Source organism: Cnephaeus nilssonii (assembly GCF_951640355.1).
Source record: "Cnephaeus nilssonii genome assembly, chromosome: 12".
In the NCBI taxonomy this organism is placed as follows: domain Eukaryota; kingdom Metazoa; phylum Chordata; class Mammalia; order Chiroptera; family Vespertilionidae; genus Cnephaeus; species Cnephaeus nilssonii.
Window position 1 is genome coordinate 75,789,788 of NC_137083.1, and position 12,839 is coordinate 75,802,626.

At 38.9% G+C, this 12,839-nt stretch overlaps 1 protein-coding gene across 1 annotated transcript in view; it reads right to left on the minus strand.

The window, feature by feature from the left end:
• The window catches only part of BLVRA (biliverdin reductase A), a 67,607-nt gene that overhangs the window by 51,951 nt on the left and 2,817 nt on the right, over nt 1-12,839 (minus strand). Inside the window, exon 2 of the mRNA XM_079786255.1 lies at nt 3,744-3,775. Coding sequence (XP_079642381.1) covers nt 3,744-3,755 — 12 coding nt within the window. The 5' untranslated portion in view covers nt 3,756-3,775. The remainder of the gene's footprint in view (nt 1-3,743; nt 3,776-12,839) is intronic.

Here is a 12,839-nt window from a genome sequence, read left to right on the forward strand (position 1 = left end):
GAGGGAGGAGCCTCTGGCTAGAGGCCGGGGTGAGGGATGCTGGCATCGTTGCAGGCCGGGCTGAGGGACATCCCCCCTCCCCCCATACTCCCTGTGCACGAATTTCATGCACTGGGCCTCTAGTGTTGAATATAAAAATGTGATTGAAAAAGAAGGTAGTGATAAAAGACCACTTTGAAGCCAACAATCCAGGTCTTTAATTTGCACCAGCATCTTCACCTACACCTCCCCACCCTCACTGTCAAGCCCATCATTCATAAAATGACACATTTCTTCAAGTTTTAGAGAGTTTCCCATTATTATCAACTTTGGCATTATTATAAGGAGCCTACTGCTGACCACCTTCTTTCCTAACAGAAAATCATCCAATTTGCTGTACATAAACCAGTACATCTTCCATTACCATAATGAGCTGACTATAGAAGAAAAAAAAATATTCACTGCTAAAGAGAACTGCATCTCCTGGGAATGTACATCCAGTCTAGCAAGTCTCAACTGACATCTTCACTTAGCACTGGACCTCCCTGTGCATTCATTTGAACATTGACATTCGTGTGTATTAATTTTCTTGAGCTACTAGGTTTGGAGCTGGTGGGTATTATTCTCCAGGGACATGTGCCAGCTTCAGAAACTGTGAAGCAATAGGTTGGGCTGGGTTGGCATTTGTTGTTGCCTGAGCTTAAACTGTGGCTTGAAATTGCACATAATAGAGCATAATCAGAATTAGCCACCACACATCTGCATTGGGTTGAAAGCTGGCTACACTAGGGATCTAGCTAGAAGAGCTTGCCTAAGAAATTAGTTGTCTACATTTCTTTGCATTGAATGTGGGAACTGATTAGCCTACAGGGCATGGTTTTTATGTAGAAGGCTATGTTGCCTCAACCATTCTGAGGAAGAACTGATAGTTCTAGACAATGTTTCTTGACTAGAGGATGAAGTAGTTGATTTTGAAGCATTTGAACTAGAATTGCTGCTGGATGCTAATGTTGAATGACTTTCTCTATTGGTGCTGTGTGTGAGGGAACTGGGAATTCACTGAGTACAAAAATGATAAACCATTTGATGCTCATCTTGTCTTCTGACAATGTCTTTCGGCTATCAATGATGGGGAAGGAGTCTGCCCAGTACACCAATCTATGATCCTTTGCCAAATTTATTATCTCACATTCTCTGTGGGTCAGGAATCTGAACATGGCTTAACTGGGTCCTCTGCTCAGATTTTACAAGGCTGACCAAGTTATGTTCTCGTCTACAGCTCCAGGATCTCTGCTAAGGTTGTGTGGTTGCCAGCAGAATTCAGATCCTCGTGATTGTAGGAGAGGCCCTCAGCTCCTGGAAGCCCCCTGCAGTTCTCTGACAAAGGTCTCTGTGCACAGGCATTTCACATCATAGCAACCTGCATTTTCCATCTAGCACAATTTCTCTCTGAAGAAAGGTTTTTAACTACAGGCTCAATTTATTTAATAGGCATAGTTGCTCATTTCTTTTTTGTTGTTGTTAATCCTTATCTGAGGATATTTTCTCCATTGATTTTTAAAGAGTGGAATGGAGGGAAGAAGCAGGGGGGAGGGGGGAAAGAGCGAGAGCAAGAGCAAGAGGAAGGGCGAGGGCGAGAGCGAGAGCGAGAGAGAGAGAAAGGGAGAGAGAGAGAGGTGAGACACGTTGACTGGCTGCCTCCTGTATGTACCCTGATGGGGCCAGGATTGAACCTGAAACCCAGGTATGTGCCCTTGACCAGGAATTGAACACTTGACCCTTTGGTGAGTGGGCTAATGCTCTAAATACTGAGCAACACTAGCCAGGACAGGTTGCTCATTTCCTTTATTTTTTAAACCATTATTTTTGAGAGTATTACAGATATCACCCATTTTTACCCCATTGCCCCCTTCCACGTGGTCCCCCACTCCCACTCCCATCACAGGCTTTCATCACCCTATTGTTTGTGACCATGGGTAATGCATATAAATTCTTTAGTTAATCTCTACCAGGCCACCCTTTCCCCTTTCCTCTGAGATTGTCAGTCTGTTCCATGTTTCCATGCCTCTGATTCTACTTTATCCACCAGTTCATTTGTTTATTAGATTCCTTGTTCATTTATCTTTATTTTTAGATTCAATTGTGGATATGCATTTATTGCCATTTTATTGTTCCTTCTTTTTCTATTTTATTCCTCCTCCTCTCTTCCTCAGCTTCCTCCTCCTTTTTCTTCAAGAATACCCTTCAACATTTCATGTCACACTGGTTTGGTGGTGGTGAATTCCTTTAGCTTTTCCTTGTCTGTGAAGCTCTTTATCTGACCTTCAATCTAAATGAGAGCTTTTCTGGCTAGAGTAATCTTGGTTGTAGGTCCTTGCTATTCATCACTTTGAATATTTCTTTGTTACTCCCTTCTGGCCTGCAAAGTTTCTGTTGAGAAATCAGCTGACAGTCATATTGGAGCTCCCTTGTAGGTAACTAACTGCTTTTCTCTTGCAGCTTTTAAGAGTATCTCTTTGTCTTTAACCCTTGGCATTTTAATTATGATGTGCCTTGGTGCAGGCCTTTTTGGGTTCCTCTTGTTTGGGACTCTCTGTTCTTCCTAGACTTGTAAGTCTATTTCTTTTACCAGGTAGAGGAAGTTTTCTGTCATTATTTTTTCAAATAAGTTTTTAATATCTTGCTCCCTCTCTTCTCCTTCTGGCACCCCCATAATGTGAATGTTGGTATACCTGAAGTTGTCCCAGAGGCTCCTTACACTATCTTCATATTTTTAGATTCTTTTTCCTTTTTGCTCTTCTGATTGAATGTTTTTGCATCCTCATATTCTAAATCGTTGATTTGATTCTCATAATCCTCTACTCTACTATTGAATCTCTGTAAATTATTTTTTATTTCCGTTAGTGTCTGCTTAATTTATGACTGGTCCTTTTTCATGTCTTTAACATTATCACTGAGATCCTTGGAAGTCTCACTAAATCCCTGAAGTTCTCATGAAGATCCTTGAGTAACCTTATAACCATGGTTTTGAACTCTGTATCCAGTAGTTAGCTTGTTTCCATTTCTTTCATTTGTGACATGTTTCTTTGTCTCCTCATTTTGGCTGCTTCCCTGTGTCTGTTTCTATGTATTAGGTAGAGCTGCTCTGTCTTCCGGAACTGGTAGCATGGCCTTGTGTAGTAGGTGTCTGAATGGTGGTTGTTCTGAATTTATTGTTTTTTGAGATCATCTCTCCAGGCAGCTCAGTAAAAAATATCAAATGTAAGGAAAAGAGCACTACCACAGAATCAAAAAATATTGAAAGGATAATACGAGACTATTATGAATATCTTTATAGCTAGAAATTCAACAATTTGGATGAATTAGTCATGTTCCTTAAAAGACTCAAAGTACCCAGTTGATTGAAGTGCCATTCCCTACACCAAAAGGTGGCAGGTTCGATATCCAGGCACATATCCAGGTTGTGAATTTGATTCTTAGTTGGGATGCATGTAGGAGGTAACAGATTAAGGTTTCTCTCTAACATCAATGTTTCACTCTCTTGCTCTCCCCTCTTCCTCTCTCTAAAAATAAATTTTTAAAAAATAGGATGCAGAAGGGCCTAATTCTTCCCATATCACCCAGAGCCATGTTGGAGGGGAAATGTTTTCAAGTTTGTGCTGATGTTTCTGAAAGCTCTTAGGGAGAGAAGACACTCTGTGAAGGAAAAATGAGGAACACTGCAAGAAAAGCATTCTTTAAACTGGCACTTTTAAAGAACTCACCTCTGCATTCATCTTGGTCTCTTCTTCAGTGGCTGTGAAGACAAAAAAAAAGTAGAGGTTCAGGACCCTGGAGGCACCTGCTCCAAACTCCATGCAGATGCTCCACTTGGCCAGTCCCATTTTCTTCTCTACTATTTCCTGTCCTGTTGACCACATGCTCCCCAAATGCCTTTACTACCTTGTGCCCTCCAGCAAGGATACCTAGACCAGTGTATGATTCTGAGGCTGGTGGTGGCTAACTTCCCTGGGACATCATGCCAGTGATGTTTCTGTAAAGAAGACCATTTCCAATCCCCAAAGTCCATCCCCTACACTGGAATATAGCTGTGAATAATATACTTCTGTGTACTTGAAAGAATGATGCACTTCCAAAAGCTGGTGCTCAGAGAGGATAAATTTGTATATAACCATATTTTATGGGAACAAGCAAGGCAGTAAGAAATACATACATTTCCCCCTCCTAACTGAGTTCCAGAGGACTTATCCTATATAATAAAGAGGTAATATGCAAATTGACCCTCACACCCTTGCACAAAATGCCCCCATGTGGTCAAAGATGGCTGCCACAAGATGGCCAGCGGGGAGGGTAGTTGTGGGCGATCAGGCCAGCAGGGGAGGGCAGTTAGGGGGGACCAGGCCTGCAGGGGAGGGCAGTTAGGGGCAACCAGGCCTGCAGGGGAGGGCAGTTGGGGGTGATCTGTGGGCCAAAGCTTTATCCACTGAGCCAAACTGGTTCTGGTCAAGGGCATGTACCTTTGTTGTGGGCTCAATTCCCAGTAGGATCAATGTTTCTCTCTCATCGATGTTTCTAACTCTCTATCCCTTTTCCTTTCTCTCTGCAAAATCAATAAAAATAAAAAAATAAAAACTGTTCTGTCTTAATTTAAACAAACAAAAAAAGCACAAATATGAGGAAGGTGATAACAGTGGTGAGTCTACTTGTGTCAGCTACTTTATATTTATTAATCCTAATCCTTGAGACCTTGACAAAAAACCTAGTATTAATTCCATTTTACAGATGAGGTTCCTGAAGTTCAGGGTGGCTAAAAACACTTGTCTCTACAGTCAAGGCATTGTGACATTGCACTGTAATTTCCAGACTTTCTAATTCTAGAAACAAACCCCAGATGGCCACAGAGACCTTTACAAATCCTTATTGTCACCGGAAGAGTTTTTATAATAACTAGGTTCCCTGGTGTGTTTGGTTCTGCTTCAGTCAAAGACTAGCCAAGTGACCATGGCCAAACAGGTTCCTCATTTGTAGGCTGAGCAGTTGGACTTCACCTTAAAAGTATATTTCATCTATACAGTGTTCTCGGATTCCCAGAATAGGAAATTCAGGTGACTCTTAAACTCTTAAGGTTGAACAATGCTCAACCTTAGTCATGATAACTGAATGCAAATTATTATTTCACCAAGATGCTCTATCAGACTGAAATATACCAAAATGTGTGCCACAGTGTGCTAGTCAAGGTGGGGGGAGAAATACACTCTCTGACATTATTAGGGGCCCAGAGGTGGGTACCATCTCTACTGAGGGCAGTTTAGCAACATCTATTAAAAGTCCAAATACACGCAACCTCTGACCTAACAATTCCACTGCTACCTATTTCTGTCTCTAGCACCAAAACAAAAACAAAACAAAACAAAAAACACATTCAGGAGGAAATCATTAAATTTCTTTGTGTCCTTTTTCTTTGAGAAACATTACTCCTGCTTGCCTTCTCTTTCTAATGAGAACTTTCAGGAAAGCTTTCCAATGAAATATAGTCTACAAAGCATTACTTAGGAACTGTACTGCTTTCCAACAGAATCTGGGAAAAGCAAAACAAAACAAAACAAAACAAAACAATTTGGAGAGATAAACATGTGTGAGAAAGAATCTACCCATAAATTCTAATGTATTAGCCATCAGTGGTCTACTACCTGGGAGCATATTCAAATGCAGTATCCCGGCCAAATCTTTTCCCTTCTATTATATTTCAACTCCCCTTATAATAAGATGGCACTGTGAAGGGAGGCAGCAAGCCCAAGCCAGATGAGGCCTTGCTCTACTGTTCAACACGCTACCTGCCCACCCCTCCTCTCTTTCTCCCTATCTTCCCACTGTTCTGTCAAGTCCAGTTAAAGTTTGAACAGAACCCTGAGAGAGACTTATTCTACATTTAAAAATATTCTGAAAGGTCTAAGACCAAAACTTATAACAAGAAAATTTAGGTTTATTTGTTTATTTCAAGGGTTTAATATTTAAATGGTCAAAAACTAAAAGATTCTAAGTTTCTGATTTTAGTATTATGTTTATAAAAATTTATAGCACATTTTTATTTGCTTTTAGGTTTTTAACTTTTTACTTATTTACATTTTTATTTTTAAATCAATCTAAATTGTATTTTGGTATATGGCATAAGACTCTAACTGTACTTTCCCCACATAGCCTTGTTCCCAAATCATTTATCAACTATTCCATCCTTTTCTGCCAGTGATCTATATTATAAAAGGCCAATGGCCATAACGCTGTAACAACCAAATGACCAGTTGCCAGGTGGTGCATTGATGGGTCTCGTGACGTGGCACGGCAGGTCTGGCATCACACCCACGTGGTATGTCTGGGGGCTTGCACTAGTTCACGCACTGGACCCCTAGTTCATAAATTCTCATGAATATGATTATTCTTTCTTCATTGACTCTGCTGTGTCATCAACCGAGGCTATTCCCATGGTCTAATATATTATTTACATGATTGTGACTTTACAATATGTTTTGATATCCGGCAGTTCAAGTTCTCTCATTAACTTGTTCAGTATTCTTATCTATTTTTGCTTGCTCATACCTCCAGATTAATTTTGGAACATCTTTGTCATGTTGTCCCAAAATTAATCCACTGGAACTGTGTCTATGATAGAATAATATTTATAAATTAAATTAGAATTCATTAATAATTATTGCTATCTAGAAATATATGGTATGCCTCTCTAGGAGCAGCCTCTTCTAAAAAAAAAAGAAGAAGAAGGAGAAGGAGAAGGAGAAGGAGAAGGAGAAGGAGAAGGAGAAGGAGAAGGAGAAGGAGAAGGAGAAGAAGGGGAAGGGAAGAAGAAGAAGAAGAAGAAGAAGAAGAAGAAGAAGAAGAAGAAGAAGAAGAATCATCTTGAGTAATTTCCTGAATTACTACATCATGACAAATGGCAGGTCAGTCTGCAGTGGTTTATCCAAAAGTTAAAAAAAAAGTCACCACTGGATGTTAGGATAGTGGCATATGAAGTCCCCATGGGCTCGCTCCTTGAGATTTCAACAAATTGAACAGTTATAATTCAACAAAGAATTCCCTGCTCAACACACAACACGTCACATTGAAACATCTGAAGGGATTAAGTAAAACAAAAGTCACAAACACAGCCAAAACCGGTTTGGCTCAGTGGATAGAGCGTCGGCCTGCGGACTGAAAGGTCCCAGGTTCGATTCCGGTCAGGGGCATGTACCTTGGTTGCGGGCACATCCCCAGTAGGAGGTATGCAGGAGGCAGCTGATCGATGTTTCTCTCTCATCGATGTTTCTGACTATCTCTCTCCCTTTCTCTCTGTAAAAAAATCAATAAAATATATTTTTTAAAAAAAGTCACAAACACAGACAAGTTTGGTGATTACCAGAAGGAAAGGGTAATAAGTAGGTAGCAGATGGTAAAGAGGTGATGAGAAATGGGGACAGGAGACCTGACTTTGGGTGGTGACCACAAAGTACAGCTGATGTATTATAGAACTGTAACTTGAAACTCATACCATTTTATTAACTAATGTCACCCCAATAAATTCAATAAAAGTAAAAAAATAAACATCTGCAGGTGGGCAAGTGGAAGCAAACTTGGGAGATGAGAAGGGAGAAGAGCTGAGATGATACTAGGGAGGCAGCCTGGAGCTCCCAGCGTGGAGCTCACTGCAAGACACAGCTCACAGAGGGGAGGAATCAGGTTGCCACTGGCTCTCCCTTCACCTAGGAGTTGATACAGTGAGTATTTCTGTGGGGGTGGCCAGTACATTATGCAGCTGAATCCAGTAACCTAGGGAGGGACAAAGCACAGAGATGCTGACACAGTTATCTATCAATTCCAGACAGAAAACAAAGCAACAGAACCTGACCACCTCCCCTCACACTCCCAGAGCCTGCCTCTGCTCATCTCCCCAGAGACAGAAGCAGGCCCTAGAAGAAGCTGTATCAGTGTGTCAGGTTGCAAAGCACATTATCTACAAACCTGAGAACTGGTACAAGAGAAACATTTTTCCCTGAGTGACAGGATAATCCCAGTATTGGATGGAAATACAGAGGGGAGGCCACTGATGAATGCCAGTCACCATTACTGGGAAAACAAAACAACAAAGGCACTGTACAGCCATCAGTTCACCCAACCCCCCACCCATCCAGCTGCACTGCTAACAGCATCTGGCTGCAAGGGATAGCACTTGGATTTCACAGATTTGGAACATTATCACCCACCACTTACCGCAAAGGTATGGTCAATTTGCATTTTTCTCTTTTATTAGTGTAGATGAGTGTGTTACCAAAGAGATCAAGAAAGAAATGAAAAACTTTTTGGAAACAAATAAAAATGAATACACAATAACCCTAAATCTATGGGACACAATGAAAGCAGTCCTGAGAGAGAAGTTCATAACATTACCTCAAAAAATAAGAAAAGCCTCTAATTATCTAACCCTGCAACTTAAAGATTTATAAATAAAACAAGAAAAGCCCAGGGTAAGGAGAAGGAAGGAAATAAAGATCAGAGTGGAAATAAATGACATAGAGACTAAAAAAAAAACCATAAAAAAGGTCAATAAAACCAAGAACTAATTCTTTGAAAAGATAAACAAGATGGATGAACATATAGCCAGACTCATCAAGAAACAAAGAAAGAGGACCCAAATACACAAAATCAGGAAAGAAAGTGGGGAAGGAATAGCTGACCCCACAGAAACACAAAGGATTAAAAAAAAAAAATACTATGAACAACCATATTCCAACAAGCTGGACAACCTGGGCAAAATGAACAAATTCCTAGAAAAATACAATCTTCCAAAACTCAATCAGGAAGAATCAGAAAACCTGAATAGGCCAATAACTACTGATGAAATTGAAGCAGTAAAAAAACACTCTGAGAAAATAAAAGCCCTGATCCAGATGCCTTCACAAGGGAGTTTCACCAAACATTCAAAGAACTAACACCTAGCCTCCTCAAACTATTCCAAAAAATCCAAGAGGAAGGAACACTTCCAAGCTCTTTTTTCAAGGCTAGCATATGCCTAATTCCAAAACCAGATAAAGACACTACAAAGAAAGAGAATTACATGGCAATATCCCTGATGAACACAGATGCTAAAATCCTCAACAAAATATTAGCAAATCGGACCCAGAAATACATTAAAAAGATCATACACCATGACCAAGTGGGATTTATTAAAGGGATGCAAGGCTAGTATAATGTTTGAAAAATCAATGAATGTGATATATCACATTAACAAATTGGAAGACTAAAATCACATGATCATATCAATTGATGCAGAAAAAGCATTTGACAAAATCCAACAGCCTTTTTTGAAAAAACTCTAAGTGGGAACAGAGGGATCATACATCAACATAATAAAAGCTTTATAAGACAAACCTACAGCCATCATCATACTCAATGAGAAAAAAACTAAAACCATTTTCCCTAAGAACAAGAACAAGACAAGGATGTCCACTTTCACCATTCTTATTCAACATAGTATTGGAAAACCTAGCCATGGTGATCAGACAAGAAGAAAAAATAAAAGGCATCCAAATTGAAAAGGAGGACATAAAACTGTCATTAATCACAGATGACATAATAGACCACCAATAAACTACTAGTTTAATGAATGAATTGGCAACATAGCAGGATATAAAATCAATACCCAGAAATCAATGGCATTTTTATATGCCCATAATGAACTCTCAGAAAAAGAAATTTTAAAAATCCCATTTATCATTGCAATAAAAAATTAAGATACTTAGGAATAAATTTAACCAAGGAGGTAAAAGACCTGTACTCAGAAAAATACAGCACATTGAAAAAAAGAGATAGAAGAAGATATAAACAAGTGGAAGAATGTACCATGTTTATGGATTGGTAGAATTAATATCATTAAAATACCCATTCTACCCAAAGCAATCTATAGATTCAATGCAATCCATATTAAAATACCAAGCACATATTTCACAGATCTAGAACAAACTCTCCAAAAATTTATATGGAACCAAAAAAGACTGCAAATAGCCACAGCAATCCTGAGAAAGAAGAACAAAATTGGAAATATCACATTACCAGATATCAAGCTATATTACAAAGCCACTATCCTCAAAACAGCCTGGTACTGGCACAAGAACAGGAATATAGATCAATTGAATGGAACAGGGAACCCAGAAATTGACCTAAGCCATCATGCTCAATTATATTTGACAGTGGAGGCAAGAGCATACAATGGAGTCAAGACAGTCTCTTAAATAAGTGTGCTGAGAAAATTGGACCGGTACATGCAAAAAGAAAGAAAGAAAGAAAGAAAGAAAGAAAGAAAGAAAGAAAGAAAGAAAGAAAGAAAGAAAGAAAGAAAGAAAGAAAGAAAGAAACTAGACCACCTACTTACACCATACACAAGAATAAACTCAAAATGGATAAAAGATCTAAATGTAAGTCGTGAAACCATAAAAATCCTAGAAAAAAAACATAGGAAGCAAAATCTTAGCCATCTCTCATAGCAATATATTTGCAGATACTCCCATGGCAAAAGAAACTAAGGAGAAAATAGACAAATGGGACTACATCAAAATGAAAAGCTTCTGCACAGCAAAAGAAACCACCAACAAAGTGAAGAGAGACCACTGAATGGGAGAACATCTTTGCCAATGATACATCGGATAAGGGGTTAACTTCCTAAATATATAAGGAACTCATATAACTTAACAAAAGGAAGACAAACAATCCTATAAAAAAATGGGCAAGGGACCTAAATAAACATTTCTCCAAAGTGTATATACAAACGGCCAAAATACTAGTACATGTGAAAAAATGCTCAAAATCACTAATCATCAGGAAGATGCAAATTAAAACAACAATGAGTTATCACCTCACACCTGTCAGAATGGCTATCATCAACAAATCAGCAAACATCAAGTGTTGGTGAGGATGTGGAGAAAAGGGAACCCTAGTACACTGCTGTGGAAATGCAGACTGGTACACCCTCTGTGAAAAACAGTATGGAGTTTCCTCAAAAAAATTAAAAATATAACTCACATTTGACCCAGTGATCCTACTTACAGGAATATATCCTAAGAAACCAGAATCACCAATCAGAAAGGATATATGCACCCCTATGTTCATAGCAGCACAATTTACAATAGCTAAGATCTGGAAACAGCCTAGGTGCTCATCAGCAGATGAGTGAATAAAAAAGCTGTGGTATATTTACATAATGGAATACTACGTGTTGGTAAAACAGAAAGAACTCTTACCATTTGCAACAGCATGGAAGGACCTGGGGAGTATTATGCTCAGCGAAATAAGCCAGTCAGAGAAATTTTTAAGTATCGCAAGATCTCACTCATATGTGGAATCTAATGAACAAAATAAACTGATGAACAAAATAGACCCAGAAGCATGGAAGACTGATGAATTTCAGAGGGATGGCTGGGGTGAGGAGATGGTGGGGAGAGAGCAACCAGGAAACTTATATGCATATATGCATAACCCATGGACACAGACAATAGGGTGGTGAATGCCTGGGAGGGGTGGGTACCCGGTAGAGGGAGTTAATGGGGGGAAAAAAGTGGATGTCTGTAATACTATCAATTGATTAATTGGCATTTATTCCAGGGATCCAAGGATGGTTCAACATCTTCACATTACTCAATGTAACACACTATAATAACAAAATGAAGGATAAAAATTATAGAGACAGAAAGAGCATCTGACAAAATTCAATACCTTTTCATGATAAACACTCTCAAAAAACTGGGCATAGAGGAAATTAACCCACAGGTAACATCATACTCAAAGGTGAGACACTGAAAGCTTTTCCTCTAAGTTCAGGAACAAGAAAAGAATGCCCACTATATTCAACAGAATATTGGAAGTCCTAGTCAGAGCAATTAGGCAAGAAAAAGAAATAAAAGGTATATAAATCACAAAGGAGGAATTAAGATTGTCCTTATTTGCAGATTATATCATATATAGAAATCCCTAAAGACCACCAAAAAAAAAAAAAAGAACTGTTAGACTTCATCAACAAATTTAGTAAAGTTGCAGAATACAAAATTAATATACAAAAATCACTTGCATTTCTATATACTGACAACAAAATATCAAAAAGAGAAATTAGCCCTAGCCAATTTGGCTCAGTGGTTAGAGAGTCAGCCTGCAGACAGAAGGATCTCGGGTTCCATTCCAGTCAAGGGCACATGCCAGAGTTGCAGGCATGATCCCCAGTAGGGGACATGCAGGAGGCAGCCAATCAATGATACTCTCTCATCATTGATTTTTCTATTTCTCTCCCTCTCACTTCCTCTATCTGAAATCAATAAAAACATATTTTTAAGAAAGAGAAATTAAAAAAACAATCCATTTACAACAGCATCAAAAACAAGTACTTAAGAATAAATTTAACCAAAGAGGTAAAATATCTGAACACTGAAAACTATAAGATCTTGATGAAAGAAACTGAAGAAGGCAAATAAATGGAAAGATATTCTGTGCTCATGGACTGGAAGAGTTAATGTTATTAAAATGTTCATACTACCCAAAGCAATCTATAAATTGAATGCAGTCCCTATCAAAATTCCATGGTATTCTTTTCAGAAATCGAATAAAAACCCTAAAATTTGTATGGAACCACAAAAGAGCCCAAATAGCCAAAGCAGCCATGAGAAAAATGAGAGACATCTGTAATACTATCAACAATAAAAAACATCCTACCTAATAAAAGAGTAATATGCAAATTGACCCTAACTCTGCTATACCCACGAGCAATGCCCACAAGCCACACCCACCAGCCAATCAGGAGCAGATATGCAAATACACCCAACCAAGATGGCTAC